The sequence below is a fragment of the Hemiscyllium ocellatum genome, chromosome 6 (genome assembly GCF_020745735.1).
Source record: "Hemiscyllium ocellatum isolate sHemOce1 chromosome 6, sHemOce1.pat.X.cur, whole genome shotgun sequence".
In the NCBI taxonomy this organism is placed as follows: Eukaryota; Metazoa; Chordata; class Chondrichthyes; order Orectolobiformes; family Hemiscylliidae; genus Hemiscyllium; species Hemiscyllium ocellatum.
In genome coordinates, this window is record NC_083406.1 from 109501493 (window position 1) to 109522534 (window position 21042).

The window sequence follows — 21042 nt, forward strand, 5'->3', positions numbered from 1 at the left end:
GGTGACACCATTAAAAGTCACAATAAACTAACCCTCTTGCATGTAGAATAGTGGGACATTCCTGCATAAGTTAGTATTGAAACAAACAGAGATTGGCCCTCAATATAACACTGCCCAAATCCCAAGGACTTTGAATGGGCTGTGGAATTACTCTGCATGACCACCATCTGCAGAATCTTAAAAGATCCCCATATAAAAATTTTCCATAATACAATTATAATAATTACTGGTTGTATTTGTTTGGGAATAACCACCTTTAAAAATACTGTAATTTTCCTTGTATCAAATGAATATTACAAATCTTGTAAAAAAGCAGAGTTAAAGAACTTACTTTTGCAATTTTTGCCATGTCTTCCAGAGTTGCTCTTTCATTTTCAAATTGTGTATAGGCATTTTCTATCCTGGCGATGAGTGCATCTACGTCAAGGTTTCTTTTTGGACAACCGTGAGGGAAATAAAACTTTGGAATGCACTCACTCAGAGCTGGAGGCAACGGGTTCTCTTTCTTTGCTTGAACCTGTAAGAAAAACAAATTAGCTTAAAAATGTATGCAATCAAGTCAAATTCAGCCATCAAATTTGTTGTTTTCACAGACCAACAACCTTAACCTATAACGGTTTCTACCCCAAAATTTAAACGTCTGAGGAAAGCTTCTGTATAAAATATGCCAGTTCTCCCTAGTTCAGTAACTCAGTGCAATTACTTTATTTTTCACAGCATGACACTTGGCTCAAATCCCATCCCAGAATCTGCAGCAGCAAAACTAGCTGAGATGCCAGTGCAATAGAGGGATCCAGAATGTCTGCCAAATTTCAGATGAGATGTTTAATTATGGTTTGATCTGGTATTTTGAGTAAAAGATGTAAACGATACTTTTTCATGATTCAAATAAGGCATGTTCTAACTGATAGCCGGGCCAATATATATTTCTCATTCGATGTAATGAGATTTGTGGACATTGTGATGTATAGGGTCCTGTCCAAGTTAGCTGTAGCATTTTTTTACACTACAGTTCAAAAGTACACTCTTACTTCATTGCAAAGGGGTTTGGAAAATTTAAATGCCATAAAAAGGCATTATATAAATGAAAATACATCCTTTATGGTCAGGTCGAACTACTTAAGGATAGCTATCCCTTGAAGTGTGACAAAAATATTTTTAAAAACACAAAATATTCAGAAACAGTACAAACTTTGGACCACTAATTGAATGGTGAAGTCCTCCAATCCTCTATAGCCTCTTCTCCACTATTATTTTATGACTTATCCTTTAAGGTAAGTGGTACCCATTACTCCCTGCTGACAGCATCTTGAAGACTGAGTTAATGATTGACCCCTTCACTTACATTTGACAAATTGACAATATTTCTTGGAACATTTAGCATCCAAATTGAAGCCCGCAAAAAATGTAATGTTTAAAAAACACATTTCACAGCTGTGCATTTTTTTCATATTTTAACATAACATGTGGAAGTTATATACTTAAGCATCAACTGTAATTATTGGAAATAATATATTTCCAATATAAGACTTGAGAGAGAGAGAGAGAGAGAGAGAGAGAGAGAGAGAGAGAGAGAGAGAGAGAGAGAGAGAGAGAGAAAGAAAAATGCAAGATATTTACAATCTCTATTATATACCAGACTTGGATGTGAACCACAACTGCAGCACTGTAACTAGAATGGAAAATGTAACAAAACATTTTTAAACGCAACTTGATAGGAAGAGCACAAAAGGATCATGTAGAAATGCTAACTATTTTCAAATAAAGAGAAGGATCATACTGGAAAATGTTCAAAGTGCGTAGAAAGTAATATTCTCTCCTTCAAATACAAATTATTGTCCTGAAACTGGAAGTGGAAGAAAGAATTTCAAGATCTAAATAGGAACACAGCAGCAGAGCAGCACAGCCAATAAAGATTATAATTGAACTAATTACTCCACATTCCAGTCTATTCTGGTTATTGAAAGGGGTTAAAAAAAAGTTATCTATTTCCACGACCTTTTGAAGGCAACTCATGGCATTCAGAAATAAATTTCCCTTTACTTCATCTTAAAATGAGTGACCCCTTAGTTCTGGATTCTCATACAGAAGGGAACACCCTTTCCACAGCTACCCAACCGAAACTGTGTAGATCTTGCATGTCAATCAAGCCATTTCTTGCTCTTCTAAACTTTGTGGGTGCAGGCACGGCTTGTCCAACTTTTACTCTGAAGATAACCAGCCGAAACAAGTATTTTCAGAATTGCTTCCATTGCTGTTACATCCTTCCTTAAAAGTAAAAGGAGGCTAGCATTGTGCCCAATACTCCAGATGTGGTCTCATTAATGTCCTGTACAACTGAAGCATAATGTCTCACTTTTGTATTCAAGTCCCAATGCATTAAACTAGACTATTCCACTAGCTTTCCTTATTAATAGCTCTACATGTGTAATAATCTTTCATGTTTCATGCACAGGAACACCTAGATCCTTCTGCTTCTCAGGGCTCTGCAATCTTCCATAATTTAAATAACATTGTTTTCTAAGTATTTCGCATTTTCCTACATTACAGTCCATTTGTTAAATCTTTGCCTACTCACATAACATCACATTTGAACACCATCCTTCCTAGCACTATTTTCTTTCACAACTCACTTAAGTTTGGGTCATTAACAAATTTAGGAGCCATAAATTTTGGCAGGAGGATAGTAAAAGCTTTTTTAAGTATGTGCAAGGCAGAAAAATGGTTAGGACTAAAATTGGGCCCTTGAAGACAGAAACAGGGGAATATAGTATGGGGAACAAAGAAATGGCAGAAGAATTGAATTGGTACTTCAGATCTGTGTTCACTGGGGAAGACACAAGCAATCTCCTTGAGGTAACAGTGGCTGAAGGACCTGAACTTAAGGGAATCTATATTTACTAGGATTTGGTGTTGGAGAGACTGTTAGGTCTGAAGGTATATAAGTCTCCGGGGCCTGATGGTCTACATCCCAGGGTACTGAAGGAGGTGGCTCAGGAAATCGTGGATGCGTTGGTGATTATTTTCCAGAGTTCGATAGATTTGGGGTCGGTTCCTGAGGATTGGAGGGTGGCTAATGTTATACCACTTTTTAAAGAAAGGTGGGAGAGAGAAAGCAGGAAATTATAGACCAGTTAGTCTGACCTCAGTGGTGGGTAAGATGCTGGAGTCTATTATAAAAGGATGAAATTACGGCACATCCAGATAGTAGTAACAGGATAGGACAGAGTCAGCATGGATTTATGAAGGGGAAATCATGCTGGACTAATCTTCTTGAATTTTTTGAGGATGTAACTCTGAAGATGGACGAGGGAGATCCAGTAGATGTAGTGTACCTGGACTTTTCAGAAAGCTTTTGATAAAGTCCCACACAGGAGGTTAGTGAGTAAAATTAGGGCGCATGGTATGGGGGCAAAATACTAGATTGGATTGAAAATTGGTTGGCTGATAGGAAACAGAGGGTAGTGATAAACGGCTCCATTTCAGAATGGCAGGCAGTGACCAGTGGGGTACTGCAGGGATCTGTGCTGGGACCGCAGCTTTTTATAATATATGTTAATGATATAGAAGATGGTATCAGCAATAACATTAGCAAATTTACTGATGATACAAAGCTGGGTGGCAGGGTGAAATGTGATGAGGATTTTAGGAGATTACAGGGTGACCTGGACAAGTTAGGCGAGTGGGCAGATGCATGGCAGAGGCAGTTTAATGTGGATAAATGTATGGTTATCCACTTTGGTGGCAATAACAGGAAGGCAGATTACTACCTCAATGGAATCAATTTAGGTAAAGGGGCAGTACAGAGAGATCTGGGTGTTCTTGTACACCAGTCAATGAAGGTAAGCATGCAGGTACAGCAGGTAGTGAAGGCAGCTAATAGCATGCTGGCCTTCATAACAAGAGGAATTGAATATAGAAGCAAAGAGGTGCTTCTGCAGTTGTACAGGGCCCTGGTGAGACCACACCTGGAGTACTGTGTGCAGTTCTGGTCTCCAAATTTGAGGAAAGACATTCTGGCTATTGAGGGAGTGCAGCGTAGGTTCACAAGGTCAATTCCTGGAATGGCAGGATTACCTTACACTGAAAGACTGAAACGACTGGGCTTGTATACCCTTGAGTTTAGAAGACAGTGGGGATCTGATTGAGACGTATAAGATTATGAAAGGATTGGACACTCTGGCAGCAGAAAACATGTTTCCGCTGATGGGTGAGTGCCGAACCAGAGGACACAGCTTAAAAATACGGGGTAGACTATTTAGGAGAGAGATGAGGAGAAACTTCTTCACCCAGAAAGTGGTGGCTGTGTGGAATGCTCTGCCCCAGAGGGCAGTGGAGGCCCAATTCCGGATTCATTTAAGAAAGAGTTGGATAGAGCTCTCAAAGATAGTGGAATCAAGGGTTATGGAGATAAGGCAGGAAGAGGATACTAATTAGGAATGATCAGCCAAGATCATATTGAATGGTGGTGCAGGCTCGAAGGGCTGAATGGCCTACTCCTGCACCTATTGTCTATTAACTGTCTTCCATACCTATTTACATACAATTGTAAAGTGTTAACCTCCCAGCACTGATCCTTGTGGCACACCATGTATCAAACATCCCACCTTGCAAACAAGAAATGACACTGCAAGCCATGTTTCATTTTAGCTAACCAGTCTTCTATCCAAGTCAACACATTATCCTCCACACTGTGGATTTCATTTTCTGCAATTATCTTTGATGTAACATCTTATTAAAAGGCCTTCTGGAATTTCAAATACATTACACCCACAGCATATTATTTTCTCAAAAGATGTCTAAAACTGGTTAAACATAAATTTTCCTTTCACAAAACCATGCTGACTCTGTCCAAATACCTTGAACTTTTCTAAAGGGCCCTGCTATAATGTCTTCAATTGCTTCAAACATTGTCCTTGTGATCTAGTTTCTGTATAATTAAAACTAACATTTAACTATTTCACCAACAACTTCTTTTAATTTCCTACGATGAAGTTAATCGGAACCCTGGGAATTGTCTGCCCAGAGCTCCAAAAATTGTTTAGTAATTCTTATTTTCTGGAGTACCTCCATCCCTTCCATTTCCCGATTTCCAGCTATTGCTGGAATGGAACTGGTTTCCACTATAGTGAAGACTGATGTAAAATACCTGCTCAATTCATACAGGCATGGATAGAGCACAGTCAAACCAACAAAATCTTAGAATTGCCTGATAAAAACAAATCAGCAAAGTTAAAACGGGACTTGGATTTCTGTCATCTTTAGCGTAGAAAAATGGTTAGAGAAATCTTACACTTCAAAGCATAAAAAGGGAAAAATAAAAATGAATGGACTGTCAAGCAGGGAAAGGTTAAGGATAATGATGTATGGATACTTCACAAAGGAGTAGGTGGGGCAGAAGAGAAGACATCTATTTATATAGATAGATCTGCAATTCAGAGACAGCCCAGTATGCAAAAAAAAAAATTCTTATGTGTCAACAGAACAAGTATAACACACTACAAACGTCCAAAGAATTCTTCAGCTGCTGGAGGAATCCATGGATGGACAATGCATTCTGTAACCAGATTCTATATCAGGTAATTACAGAACAGCTGTCTGCAATGGCAAACATCCAGTTTTCTATTTACACTGCATGTGCACATCAAAAGGGTTTTTCTTTTTCCCATTGAAAAGCCAGATAAAACGTTTAGTGAGATTATTTCCCAGGATGTTTATGGATGGAAAGAAAACATGTTTCCCTGGAACTTGGAGGAGAAGCAGTTATTTCGAAATCTAGCCTCCATTCCTCCCACAGCAAAAGCAGTAACATCTGATCAATGTTTTGCTCATTTTTATTGCTTTTAGATGCAAGGAACAGCATCAGCCACTGTACGTGGCCTTTCTTGACCTCACAAAAGTCCAGAGGGTTTGGAATAACCCTCAAGTTTGACTGCTCTTAGAAATTTGTCACCATTCTCTCAGTGATTCTGGATAATATGATCCTCATCAACAGAGCACCACAAACCCATTCAGTAAAAACTGGAGTCAAAGACGACTGTACCAATGCAAATACTGCACTTCACCTTTCCCAAGTTAATCACAGGCACGTAGAGACATCTACACTGACTGTTTAAGATATATTCCTTCAATTCAAAGCCAAGAGAACTTCCAACCTCTGACAGAGCTTCAGATGTGCTTTTGTGCATACTCATTAACTCCAGTACTCCACATTGGTCTACAGAGGGGTGGGGTTTGTACAATGGTAATGTCAGTGGACTAATAATCCAGAACTCCAGGCTAATATTATGGGGAATAAAAACAAGGTGCTGGAGAAACTCAGCTAGTTTGACAATGTTTGTGGAGTAAGTTAAAAATCACAACACCAGGCTATAGTCCAACAGGTTTATTTGGAAGTACCAGCTGTTGGAGCGCTGCTCCTTCAATAAGTAACTAGTGGGGCAGGATTATAAGACACAGAATTTATAGCAAAAGATCAGTGTCATGCAATTAAAACAATCTATTGAACAAACCTAAATTGCTGTTAAGGCTTTTATCTTTTAGAATGGGTTGTAGGTTTCAGTTTATGTAAATCCCAGCACTTCTTTTAAGTCACATTAGAGATAACTGAAGGTTTTCTAAAAAAAGTGACATCTCAGCTCAGACAATATATTAAAATAGGTGCAAGGTTAGAGACTACCTGTATCCCAATCTTGAGTCAGACTGGTTCTATTTCCAAAGTAGGAATTTATAAACGTGGAAGTTTGCTTGCTGAGCAGAAAGGTTCATTTTCAGATGTTTCGGCACCATACTAGGTAACATCAGTGAGCGTCCAATGAAGCACTGGCGTTATAAACCGTAGAAGCAGGGTGCATTGGATCCATCTGGTTTTCATTTTTTGGATGTCTGTCTTGCATAATTCTCCAGATTTCTGAAGTTTTTCTGAGTAGGACTGCGATTTGGTTCTCTAGTTATGGGATTGGACCTATCGACACCTGTTGGTAAGTGTAAGTGTATCTGCAAGCAGTGCATTCACTTTCTCAATGTCGTCTGTTCGGTTTAAAATGACTGTCCAGCATCCTTTGTCTGGAAGTAGGATAACAATGCTTGTATCTTGGCGATCTTGTCATGCTTTCCTTTCTTGGGTAGGAGTATGTTTCCTTCTTTTTTGCTGCTTAATGTTGGTGTGACTGTCTGATTGTTTGCTGGGTTTCTTCTGAGAGTTAGTTGTCTTTCAGTGCTGTTTCTAACGCTGCTAAGAAACCTTTGTCCGCATCCTGAAAGTTGTAATTTAATCCTCTTACTAAGACTGCTTTTTCACTGTCTGTTAAGGGTTGGTCAGATAAGTTTTCCATCCATGCTTGTTGACGGTTTATTATTTTGAGAGTTCGTAGAGTTTTTTTCTGCAGATCTGGTTTTTTTCATTCAGTGTTTGTTGCTGTCTAATGTCTATGGCCTGTTCTACTGTGTCTGTCCATTCATGGTCTGTCACTCTAGTGAGTAAAGATTTTTGCACAGAATTTCCCAGTTGAATTTACGGAGTCTGTTGTGGGCATCGTTAATCATTTCTCTTAGCATTCTATGGCCATTTTGCTCTGCTATTCTTTTGGCTTGTGGGTGTTAAGGGGAAGTTTGTATTGAAGACATTTAGGTAGTACCTGTAAGAACCGTAACAAACACTACATTGGACAAACAGGCAGAAAATTAGCTACTCGGCTACATGAACATCAAGTAGCCACAAAAAAGACATGACCCACTATCACTAATACCCTTACATACAGATGAGGAAAGATGCTACATCGACTAAGACATCCATCCTAGGACAAGCCAAACAGAGACATGCACGAGAATTCCTAGAAGCCCGCCATTCCAACTGGAACTCTCTCAACAAAGTACGTCAACTTGGAGCTTCGTTTACCACCTTCTGAGAAAAACAGGAAATGTCACGCCCTGTGGTGATGTCATCACCAAAACAAAGAAAGCTAAACAAATAGACAGCAAGTCATAACACCAGTGCTTCACTGGAGGTTCACTGATGTTATCTAGTATGGTGACAAAACATTTGAAAACAAACCTTCCAGCTCAGCGAGCAAATGTACATCCAGAACCTCAACCTGGGTGACAAATCTTAAAATTTATGAAATGCTATATGAATTGACTGCCTGCAGGTTGTGCGCTTTTTCAGCAAAAATAGCATGTGCAAATACAATTCTGCAAATGGAAATTTACCCCATATGCATGTGTGCACACGCACACATATCAGGGGGAAAGCATGTGAGTGCACAAGAGAGTGTGTTTGCATATGTGCACACATGCTTGGTAGAGTATGTGCACGAGTGTGGCAGAGGATAAGCCTTGAGAATATGCGTGAGTTGGTGAGTGTGCAAGGGTATGTGTCTCACAGGAAGTGTATGTATGAGAGAGAATCTGCATGAGTGCATATGCACATGTGAGAGCAAGTGTATAGTGCAGTGGTGGGCTCATGTCATTCTACAGGTGACAAGATCCTGGTTGAGGCCATCCTCATGGGTACCAAACTTGGCTATTAGCCTCTGCGCGCTGTTGTTGTATATCCTGACGTCTGCCTTAGAGGATGGTCATCCAAAGACCCAAGGACGAATGTCCCTGACCACTGAAGGTGTTCCCAGACTGGGAATACATTGTCAGAAATGACTTTATTTTTATAAAACTTTAAGTTATCTCGAGAATGGTGACTTAAAAGTAGTTCTGGGATTTATACATTAATTGAACAGAAATCTGCAACCCATTCTAAAAGAAAAGGCTTCACAGCAATCTAGCTTTGCTCAATATATTGTTTTAACGGCATGACATTATGATCTTTTGATACAAATTCTGTCTCTTATGATCCTGCCCCACTAGTTAACTGAAGAAGGAGCAGTGCTCTGAAAGCTAGCACTTCCAAATAAACCTGTTTGACTATAAACCTGGTGTTGTTTGATTTTTAACTTTGCCCAATGCAGTCAAATACCGGCACCTTCACATTGTGCAGAGAGGAGCACACTTAATGTTTTGAGTCAAGTGACTCTTCCTTGGAACCTCAGCAATTAGGGCTGGGCAAAAACAACAAATAGAAAATGAGCATAAGTAGGCTGTTCAGCCCATCAAACGATTCCATATAATTGTGGCTGTTTATCCAATTTTAATAGCTTGTTTCTGCTTTCACCCCATATCCTTTGATTCCATCAGCCTCAAGTACTGCTGGCTTATTAAGCAGAGTTCCAGGTCATTTTCTCATGTACTTCAGATAGGGAGTTGACAATGTATTTTGGGAGCCTCCTTTTGACAAAGGCAGATATGGACGGTCAAATTTATCCTTGCCTTGGATGTGCTGGTTCAGCCTTAGGCAGATTATGAAAAACAGTAATTGAGGGATACCAGCCATTTGCGAACACTGCACTCCTGTGTGTTTCTGGAACTTTAAAAACACTAGAGAGGTACAAGTAGTATATTCACAAAATCCTGCAAAACGGATCATAAGAAAGATGGCCCTACAGAAGTGTTGTTTCTCAAGCCAGCTTGTCCAACGTGGAGGTGCTAATCGCTCAAAAATAAGCACTGCTGGGCAGGATATACCATTTCTATAAGTGACACTATAGCCTCAAATAAACTTCTCTATTTAGAACTTAGCTGTGGCAGGAGATAAAAGCAGTAATGGTCTAGAGATGTCCTCAAAGCATTACTGAAAAAGGTCAAACATCTGCAAGCTCATGGAGACCCTGCCTTTTGATTCACCAAGATGGCAGTTTTCCAAAAGAGTTTTCTCCAACACTTCGTTGGGAATGTGCAGATGTTAATTCAAAGCATTGGTGGGAGTACACCAACTTTAAAGCAAGCCTTCCAAGACCTTTCTCTTAAGTTACAGAATCTGTAGATCATACAGGCTTACCGGTCATTTCTGAACACATCAAACCAAGAGCGAAATTAAGACATTCCTTGATACTGGAGGTACTGTCAAAGAACCTGATATATGACTGCTGGTGCATAGTGGCTATAGTAGATAATATTCGTTGTAAGTTTACAGGGTAAGTGAGCTATTTCAAAACAGAGGCATCATGGTTATTAAATAACATGGTAAGTTTGAGATGGAAGGAAAAAGCCAGAGAAGGAAAGAGGCAAGATTGTCTTTCTTGTATTATATGTGTTTAAATTAGTCAGTCACAGAAAAGTCAACCAGGTTGACAATTAAAACATTTTATCCAACAAAAATGCATTCTGTTTATGACAAATCTTATACCTGGATGAATATTCTATTAAAAAGAGAAACTCTAGCTTTGTTTCCACACTTTCTAATTTTCTGCTATATCAAAGAATCACTAACATCTTAAGAACATAACAAATACAAATACAGCTTTCAAATACACAATCCCACATTCATTCAAATGAAAGCCATAATAAAAATGAACAGGAATAGATCATTTGGCCACTCAAGCCTGTTCCGCCACTTATTAAAGATTATGGCTCACCCATAATTCCTCACATCCACTTTCCTGCTTTTCATCCATAACCCTCGATTTCCCTACTGATCAGGTGTGTGCATGCATCTGTACATCTATCTCAGCTTTAAATTTACACAAGGACTGTACCCCCACAGCTTTCTGTGGCAAGGAATGCCAAAGACTCAAGCCTCATAAGAAATACCTCATTGCAGCCTTAAATTGTGCCCCTTTATTCTGAGGCTATACCCTCTGGCCCTAGAACTTCCATGAGAGAAACATTCAGAATTTACCCTGTCAAACCCTTAAAAATTCTGTAGATTTCAAATGTGATCACTTTCTTCTAAACTCCAGTAGAGTCCCAAACTCTATAGACTTTGCTCATAAGACAATTATTCTAGGGAATATTCTCTGTACTGTCTCCCACAAAGTGAGATCATTCCTCAAACGAGGGGAACAAAACTGTTCACAGTACTCCAGATGAGGCCTCACCAGCACCTTGTAAATTCGAAGATTTTGTTACTCTTATATACTCTAAATCCTTTGAAATAAAAAAGGTCAATATTCCACTCTCCTTCCTGATAATCTGCTGCAACTGCATGCTAACTGTGTTTTGTTCAAAAATGCTCCCAAGTTTCTTTGTATTGCACTTTTCTATAGATTTTCTCTAAATTACTGTTCTTTTATGAAAAAAAATTTCCCCGCATTACACTCCATTTGTCAACTTTTTGCTCACTTACTTAACCTATCAATATCTCTGTAATCAGTTTGTATTCCCTTCGCAACTTGCATTTCCACCACGTTTTGTGTGCAAGTTTGACTAGAGTACATTCGCTTCATTCCTTCAAGTCACTAATATATATTGCAAAGCAGTGATCCCCATGGAACCCCAACGGTTACAGATTGACAAATGTAGGAAAAAATCCAGATGTAGATTTGCTCGCTGAGCTGGAAGGTTAATTTCTAGATGTTTCATCACCCTGCTAAGTAAAATCTTCAGTAGGCCTCCAGGCGAAGCACTGTTCATGATTCCTGCTTTCTATTTTATGTTTGGATTTCTTTGGGTTGGTGATGCCATTTCCTGTGGTGATGTTATTTCCTGTCCTTTTCCTCAGGGGGTGGTAGATGAGGTCTAACTCTTTGTCGAGAGAGTGTTCTGGTTGGAATGCCATGCTTCTAGGAATTTTCATAAGTGTCTGTTTGGCCTGTCCTAGGATGGATGCGTTGGTCCAGTAGAAGTGATGTCCTTCCTTATCTTATGTAAGGATACTACATACGATAAGGATCATATTATTTTATGGCTACTTGGTGTTCATTTATTCTGGTGGCTAGTCTTTTGCCAGTTTGTCTAGTGTAGTGTTTGGTACAATTCTTGCATGATATTTTGTAAATGATGTTAGTTTTGCTTCTTGTCTGGATAGGGTCTTTCAAGTTCATTAGCAGCTGTTTTAATATGTTGGGTTTGTGGGCCACCATGATGCCAAGGGTTCTCGGTAGTCTGGCAGTCATTTCTGAGATGTCTTTAATATAGGGGAGAGCGGCTAGGGTTTCTGGATGTGTATTGTCTGCTTGTTTGGGTTTGTTGCTGAGAAAAATCGGTGGACTGTGTTCATTAGGTCGTTTTGAATGCACAGTATAGGTGATTTTCCTCTTCTCTACGTAGTTCCTCTGTGCTGCAGTGTGTGTTGGCTTGTTGAAATAATGTTCTGACGCAGCTTCATTTCTGCACAGGATACATGAACATCAACTAGCCACAAAACAACATGACCCTCTCTCACTAGTATCCCTACATACAGATAAGCAAGGACACCACTTCGACTGGGACAACACATCCACCCTCGGACGAGCCAAACAGAGAAACATGCACGAGAATTCCCAGAAGCATGGCATTCCAACCAGAACTCTATCAACAAAGAGTTAGACACCATCTACCACTCTGAGAAAAAGAACAGGAACGGACATCACCACTGGAAATGACGTCACCAACCCAAAGAAATCCAAACACAAATCGTAAGCAGAAATCATGAACAGTGCTTCGCCTGGAGGCCCACTGAAGATGTTACCTAGTAAAGTGACGAAACGTCTGGAAATAACCTCCAGCTCAGTGAGCAAACCTACATCCAGAACCTCAACCTGAGCTACAAATCTTCTCAAAACATGCTAAGGAAATAATCCTTTAGCCTCATGCACCATTTTCTGCTCATCAGCCAATTCCCTATCCATGGTCATATGCCACCTCCAACCAGGTGGTTTATTTTTAGATGGATACCTTTGAATTTGTCGAATATTAAGCAAACCTAAGATCAACAAACATGAAACAGGTGCTTATATTTAACAAGAGATTAGGCCAAAATCCTAGTGCTTACATTGACAACTTCAACCGTGATTCTTCAATTCAGCTCTCATTTTTAGTTTAAAAGTCAGACTTTGGTGCAACTCACTTTCCTTTTCTTATTATTATAATAAATACACATGGTCTTATTTTCCTACATAAGCACAACCTGTTATTTTGTTGAGGAGATAACCTCCACTTATCCTATTCCAAGTGATGTTGAAAATAGGCTACTTCTATTTGGTACATTCCAGTATGTTTTTGATCATTGGATTTCAAAAGCATTTCAAGATAAGGATTGACTATTGGCTTTCAACTGAATAGAATACAGCCAGCCATTTCAAAAATAGCAAGTTGAAGACAAAAAAAAACTGAATATAGAATACAGATATACAAGATAAAAAGAGTATAGCAGCAAAAATAAACTTAACTCAGCCTTCCTTTTCATTCTGAACACTGGTCATTGGCTCCACAAGGAATAGGTGAGGATATATAACAAATTAGCTATACAAGAATGCTCAAAGTTTCATGGTTTACTCAAATAAAGTTACCTGTGTGCTGTACATTCCAATTTGTAAAGATCAAATAATTCCCATAAACATTTTATTCTCACAGAAGGGGTGGCACAATGGCTCAGTGGTTTGCACAGCTGCCTCATAATGCTAGGGACCCAGGTTTAATCACACCATTGGATGATTGTGCAAACTTCACATAGACATTCTCCTTGTGTCTGCTTGGATTTCCGCTGGGGTGGTCTGGTTTCCTTCCACAGTCCAAAGATGTGTAGTTTTGGTGGATTGGTCATGCTAAATTGCCCACAGTGCTCATGGATGTATCAGTGCGTTAGCCGTGGGAAATACAGGGTTACAGGAATAGGGTAAGGGGATGGGTCTGGGTGGGATGCTCTTTTGAGTGTTGGTATAGACTTGCTGGGCCAAATGACCTGTTTTCACATTGTAGAGATTTTAAAAGAAGATCATTTGCTGCTTTTGATTAGTTTTTCTGCAAGCTTTTTCTGTTACACTTTCAACATAGGTGCTAATTTCAGAAAGGGTCACTTTTTCAATTCCTGCATTTGTGTGAAAGCAAATGGAAAACAAAAGTAAAGGAATTCAGGTTTCCTGAAACGGACATGGATCAGTAGAGCAAGAACATGTTATTTCATTGTATGAGGCTAGAAAGTTGTATAATTTTACTTTTAGAGTTAGCAATAATTACAATTGCGTACTGGAAACGAATACAGGATTAGAGCTGGAGTGCAGGATCACAATTCTTTGAGAGTGGAGTTGCAGTTAGACAGGATAGTGAAGGTATGTTTGACTTTATTGGTCAGTGCATTGAATACAGGAGTTGGGAGGTGAGGTTGCAGCTGCATAGAATGTTAGGCCACTTTTGGAACAGTGTGTGCAATTCTGGTCTCCCTGCTGTAGGGAGGATGTTGTGAAACTTGAAAGGGTTCAGAAAAGACTTACAAGGATGTTGGAGGGTTTGAGCTATAGGGAGAGGTTGAATAGATGGGGGCTATTTTCCCTGGAGCGTTGGAGGTTGAGGGGTGACCTTAGAGGTTTATAAGATCATGAGAGGCATGGATATGGTGAATAGACAAGGTCTTTTCCTTGGGGTGCGCAAGTCCAAAACTAGAGGGCATGGGTTTAAAAAGTGAGAAGGGAGAGATTTAAAAGGGATCTAAAGGTGCAGTTTTTTCATGCAGAGGGTGGTTTGTGTATGGAATGAGCAGCCAGAAGAAGGGGTGAAGGCTGGTACAATTACAATATTTAAAAGGCATCTGATGGGTACATGAATAGGAAGGATTTCAGAGGGATATGGGCCAAATGTTGGCAAATGGGACTAGATTAATTTAGGATATTTGGTCAGCGTGGATGAATTGGACCACCTATCCAGGTTTGGATTGACAAGAGATATTCACATCACACAAATGCCGGGCAATGATCATCTCCAACAAGAGACGATCTAACCACTTGATATTCAGTACCATGACCATCACAATCTCATAGCATCCTGGGGCTACCAGTGATTAGAGACTGAACTGAACAAGCCATATAAATATTGTGACAACAAGTGCAGGTCTGAGGCTGTTTGTCATCTTTATAAATGATCTAGAGGAGGGGCTTGAAAGCTGGGTGAGCAAGTTTGCGGATGACACAAAGGTCGGTGGAGTTGTGGACAGTGAAGAAGGATGTGGCAGGTTACAGTGGGATATAGATAGGTTGCAGAGCTGGGCAGAAAGGTGGCAGATGGAATTCAATGTGGCTAAGTGTGAAGTCATTCACTTTGGTAGGAGTAACAAGAAGATGGATTACTGGGCTAATGGTAGGCTACTTGGTAGTGTGGATGAGCAGAGGGATCTTGGTGTCCATGTACACAGATCTCTGAAAGTTGCCACCCAGGTAAATAGTGCTGTGAAGAAGACATATGGTGTACTGGGCTTTATTGGTAGAGGAATTGAGTTCCAGAGTCCTGAGGTCATGTTGCAGTTGTATAAGACTCTGGTGCAGCCGCATCTGGAGTATTGTGTGCAGTTTTGGTCGCCATACTATAGGAAGGATGTGGAGGCATTGGAACGAGTGCAGAGGAGGTTTACCAGGATGTTGCCTGGCATGGTAGGAAGATCGTATGAGGAAAGGCTGAGGCACTTGGGCCTGTTCACATTGGAGAAAAGAAGGTTTAGGGGAGATTTGATAGAGGTGTATAAGATGATTAGGGGTTTAGATAGGGTAGACACTGAGAACCTTTTACCGCTAATGGAGTCAGCTGTTACTAGGGGACACAGCTTTAAATTAAGGGGTGGTAGGTATAGGACAGATGTTAGGGGTAGACTCTTTACTCAGCGGGTTGAGAGTTCATGGAATGCCCTGCCAGTAGCAGTGGTGAACTCTCCCTCTTTATGGTCATTTAAGCAGGCATTGGATAGGCATATGGAAGTTATTGGGTTAGTGTAGGTTAGGTAGGATTTGGTCGGCGCAACATCGAGGGCTGAAGGGCCTGTACTGCGCTGTATTTGTCTATGTTCTATGAACAACTCATCTCCTAATTCCCCAAAGCTTGTGCACTATTTACAATACAAGTCACCAGTGGTGATAGAACACCTCACTTGCTTGGAAGAGTGCAGCCCTAACACTCATGAAGCTGGACGCCATTACGCAGCTAGTACAGTTGGCACCACATTCATAAATATTCAAATAAATATCTAACACCAATGCCCAGTAGTAGCAATGTTCGCCATCTACAAGATAATGCAGCAACTTAGCAAGGCCTCCTAGATAGCACCTTACAAATCCACAACCATCTAGAAGAAAGAGCTGCAGATACATGGAAACACCATCACCTGCAGGTTTTTCTTATTTAACTAAAAAACTCTATTGAATGTCTTGATGCTAACAATTTCCCATATTGCATTTATAGCAACAATGGGCATTTATATAGAAGCTTTAGTGTGGTACACTAAAACACTTAAGTTACATACTGGTTCAGTCTGAGACTCAGTGGAAAGAACTGGAAACCAGTGATAGCACCTACTCCAAGCTCCATTTCCTAAGATACGGCTTGGATCTTTTCATATAATTTGTGAAAAAAATTGTTTTCACCAATTGGTCAAGTAGCTTGGACAACATAAGAGCAGCGGAAGGGTGCAGCAACATGATCACATTGCAACTTTCCTAGCAATGTAAGTATACCAAGAATACAGGGCTAGTTATTACAGTCAGAACGCTGCCAGTAGTACTTTTATGCACTGTTCCACTGTACTTCTAGTAATTAAAGATCCATGTCAGTGGCTCTCTACATTGGATCCAGGATTTTCCTTTTCAAGAAATTAGACAGAAGAACCCTTTCTAAGATAATTCAAGCGAACACTTTGTTCAGAGTTAAGTAGTATATGCAAAACTGAACAGAAAACAAAACCAGTGAGAACAAAAATGAAATAAGTTATAGAATCACAGAATCCCTATAGCCCCTAGAGTCCACATCCACTCATTGAGGAGCATCCCACCCTGCCACCACATAGGGTACTGCATGTATAGAATGATGAGTCAGAGGAAGTGGAGGAATCTGGTACAATTACAACATTTAAAAAAGGCATTTGGATGGGTATATGAATTGGAAGGATTGAGAGATATGTGTCAAATGGGACTAGATTTATTTAGGATACCTGGTTGGCATTGACGAGTTGCACCAAAGGGTGCTATTTCTGTGCTGCACATCAGTATGACTCTATCCTAGGGTTATTAGCTCAGTTGGTTGGATGGCTCTTTGCAATGCACAGTCATGCCAATGGAATAGATTAAATTCTTGCACTGGTAGAGGTTACCACGAAGGACTTTCCCTCTCAACCTCTCCCTTTGTCTGAAGCATGGTGACGCTCAGGTTAAATCACTATCAGTCATTTCTTTTTAATGACAGTGCAGCCATATGGTCCACTTGGACTATAGTGACTTTTACCTTTTGATTCATTGTGTTCCTGCCTAACCTACTCCAAAATAACAGGTACATATTCATATACTCACTAGTATTCCGAATATAAAGCCTGGCTGATGCACTTACAGCTTTCTAAGCTAGAAAAGAAACTTCCAGCAAACTGAAGATTTAAGAATATCTCAAGAACAGTTGAAATGCGATCAGTGGAGCTTCCAGTTAGGACCAAACTTTCAAAAAAAAATCATATCCAGTAACCAGCAAAAGAATTCTTAGCTTGTTTACTAATGGTTTTTTTAAAAAAACAATGTGAATATAATGTATTGTGGCTATGATATTTTCTCAATTTCCCATATGAAAATTGAATATTAAGAATTTGCTGAGCAGGGTAGTCAAAACTTGTAACTAAGAGAGGAGTAGATAAAAACAGTAAATAAAGCTGGTACAAGTGCAGCAAGCATTTGCTGACTGCTATGCTCAAACTTTGCAAATTCCAACAATTTCAGACGGGTTCTACAGAGATCTCTTCTCCCCCCACTTCATTTTTTTAAAAAAATCTATAAAAATGAAAATCTTCCTTGACATCACAGATTCAGCCAAAAATAAAAACACATAATACTAAGTTATAGTCCAACAGATTTATTTGAAACCACAAGCTTTTGGAGATCCCGCACCTTCCTCAGGTAGTCTGAAGGAGGAGTGGCAGCTCTGAAAGTTCGCAGTTTCAAATAAACCTGTTGGAGTATAACCAGGCGTTGTGATTTTTGACTTTGTCCACCCCAGTTCAACACCGGCACCTCCACATCATTACATAGAACGTTGAAGTGTCACAGTGCATAAATCGTATAAGTAGCCAAAACTATTTTAAAAATTAAAGTTTGGTAATTAAATATTGCTTATCAATCTTATACAATTTACTTTAAAACACAGCTTCTTGAACAGACAATTGCATTTTTACTTTAGGTAGAACTGTCATTTCTAAATGATTCTGTCATTCAACTCTATCCCAGACAAGCTATTAATTACTAGGTCTTGCACTTATTAAGTGCTGAGCCACTAATTATTCAAGCGCACATGGTTTCTTCAAATTTAAAATTTTTAAAAAGACAAAAGAAAAACTAAGCCCAACCTGGACTTGCTGAAAAGCCTTCAGCCTCTTCTTAAATCTCGATGGAAAGACAAGGTCGCATCCCTGGGCTAGTAAAGCCAATTCTTTCCGGAGGTCTGGATCTTGCCGCAGTGAAGTATCTTTAATCATCATTGTCAAAGATTGAGCAAATAAACAGACTTAAATTGGCAACAGTTTTTCTAGATCAACTGTAGCTGAAAATGAAAGCTAAATCGTGGCTACAAAGCAAAAAGCTTCCTTCAGTTTTATTAAACCTACTATGTTGCAACATTCAGAGTAGGCTTAACACAGTCTTCATACATTGCCTAAGCCAAGAAACTAATGTATGAATCTGGGAAAGTCACTTCAGGCTCTGCCCTTTTTGCAGCCCACATTCCAAAGCCTTAGTGGGTGGGTGCAAAAAGAAACAAACCTGTTGTTTGGGACAGTTGTACAGACACAGGCGACAAACAAATCCAGTCAAAACTACAGTGATATGAAAGAATGCTCAGAAGCTCGGTTTTCACAGCAGCATCTTGACTTCAGTTACAGACTACATAGGGTAGTTTGATTGACTGAAAATTTCCAGCTGTGGGCCAAATCATTGTCAGGTCAAACAAGTTTCACTTGCCTTGTTGATTCAGCATCTGAATGTGGCCTCTAGCATGTTTGCAAGAGCTGCAACTGAGTCATTCATGTCATCAACAGACCACCTGTTAAATTACAACAGTAGCAGATTTGAACTGACAATTTTCCTCATGGCCAAAAGTTTGCTTTAGAGTAACTTCTCTTGCAAGACAAAAAGGCTAATCCCAATACTCAATTGCCTTTTTGTTACTTTTCAGTTTATTTGCTCCATCTGATCTGTTTTTTTAAACAATAAAAACAAGGAGAATATGCCAGTAGAGTAGGTCTTCGTATTTAAAATAATATTTTTCAATGCAAAAAAAATTGAAAACTCAAATGGTGAATATGATATTGGATCCAATAATCCCAACTAATTTAAAAATTATATTTATGTGTTCTAACAGACAGTGTATCTCTTGCTGATTTTGCTCCACCACGTCTTACTCAGGGGCACTAAACAAATTTGCAACAACAGAAGAGGTAAAATACCTCTTAACAGAAATACTTAAACAAAATGAAAAAGCCCATTTAGCAACAAGAGCCTTCAAATTCCTCATGTATAAAGTTTGGAATTTCAGGATTTTTTTAAAATTTGCACTAATCTTTCATGATAAATAGTCTGGATTTTGCTATTATAATTGGTGAAAGTTAACTTTTGTTGTCACTATAACTGTGAAACTGTCAACAATTCATGGCCGTTTGTTTAAAAACCACGCAGAGATGCAGAACTTTAAGTCAGTAAATTCCTGTTCCCACAAGTGGGTACATTACTGAAGTTCCAGCAGACTGTAATTGCTCATTTTAATATTTTCTGAAGATGAACTTCCCTTCTTCACTGGAATAATATAACAAGGCCTCAAAATTATGTATTGTTGAACAAGTTATGACCTAAGTTTTAATTAGTATACCAGGTGATAATGATTTCTAAACAGCCTCTCTAGCCCTGAAGCTGTTGCATCATCCCATCTTAACTAAAAGAAACAGTTTTAAAAAAAATAAAATTAATACGAGATTAAATTTCATCTGAAATCCAAGAAGCAAGAAATTACTGTGTTGAAGTTATGATCTCTTTGCTGACATCAGTAAGTGCATGTTCACAAACCACAAATCAAGAGATTATGTACAAAAGCAGCTACAAGTTAAAACTGCATCTTCTATAGTTATTTTGTGTAAATTATGTACTAAGGAGTAATGTATACAAGATGCAGATACACTTTGCCATCCCTCCAAAATAATGCTTTACAGCCTAAACATCAACATCACCAAAATTTTAAAAAGTAACTGAATGCATTTGAAATATTACTTTTTAATCTAAAGAAATAGTAACTTTAGTACCCTGGAAAAAAAAATTAAAATGATCCAGTTAGCAATGCCAAAGCTGAAGCAAAGCAGTTATTACAACCAGGTGAGGAGGGGCAAATAAGCTCTCCTCTTTTTGATTCCTTCAATTAACTGTACAGATTTTTTACTTCTTTTAACATGCCAGTTACATTATAACTGAAAGAAAGCTTGCCAGATTAAAAAAAAAGAGCCAATTACAACAATTTCTCAAGCAGAAAGTGGAATTTAATTGTTTACTAATTCTGAGAAAAGTCAATAAAACAACAAACACTCAAGTACAGATATAAAATTTGAAAAAGGGCAGTGCACAATACAGGAAGATCAAGAACATGCAGTTTCAAACATTGTTTGTTTACAGAGTCAGCTTGAGATTATGGTTCTATACTTCTATAGTTTGCAGACGTAAAGTTTGTAGATATCCTTATGTTCTTAATGCATGGCCATTTCACAGATTTTCTTTTCAACAGATAACACCTCTCAGCGTGGACAGCAAGCAGAAAGAGTGAGCTACCAAAGCATGTCAGAGCAAAAGAGAACAGAATTGAGCAAGGAATCAAAAATACAATGTCTTGTTGCAGCAGTACAGGGCTTTGGCAAGACCACACCTGGGATTACTTAGTATAGTTTGGTCTCCAACCATGTAAAAGACATACTGACCTTTGAGGCTGCTAGAATGGAGGCTAAAGGCATTAAAAGATGCAAGTTCCAATCAACAATATTTGGCCCAAAAATAGCCAAATTACTTATAGACAGAGTACAAATTTGGATAG

The 21042-nt window shown here is 39.1% G+C and overlaps 1 protein-coding gene across 3 annotated transcripts in view; it reads right to left on the reverse strand.

The window, feature by feature from the left end:
* The window catches only part of ppp2r3b (protein phosphatase 2, regulatory subunit B'', beta), a 139548-nt gene that overhangs the window by 77347 nt on the left and 41159 nt on the right, over positions 1 to 21042 (reverse strand). For 2 of the 3 annotated variants that reach the window (XM_060826849.1, XM_060826851.1), the window contains one exon: positions 332 to 517. In XM_060826849.1, coding sequence (XP_060682832.1) covers positions 332 to 517 — 186 coding nt within the window. Of the gene's footprint in view, positions 1 to 331; positions 518 to 18325; positions 18497 to 21042 lie in introns of those variants that run through there. The other variant, XM_060826850.1, reaches the window with a different exon arrangement.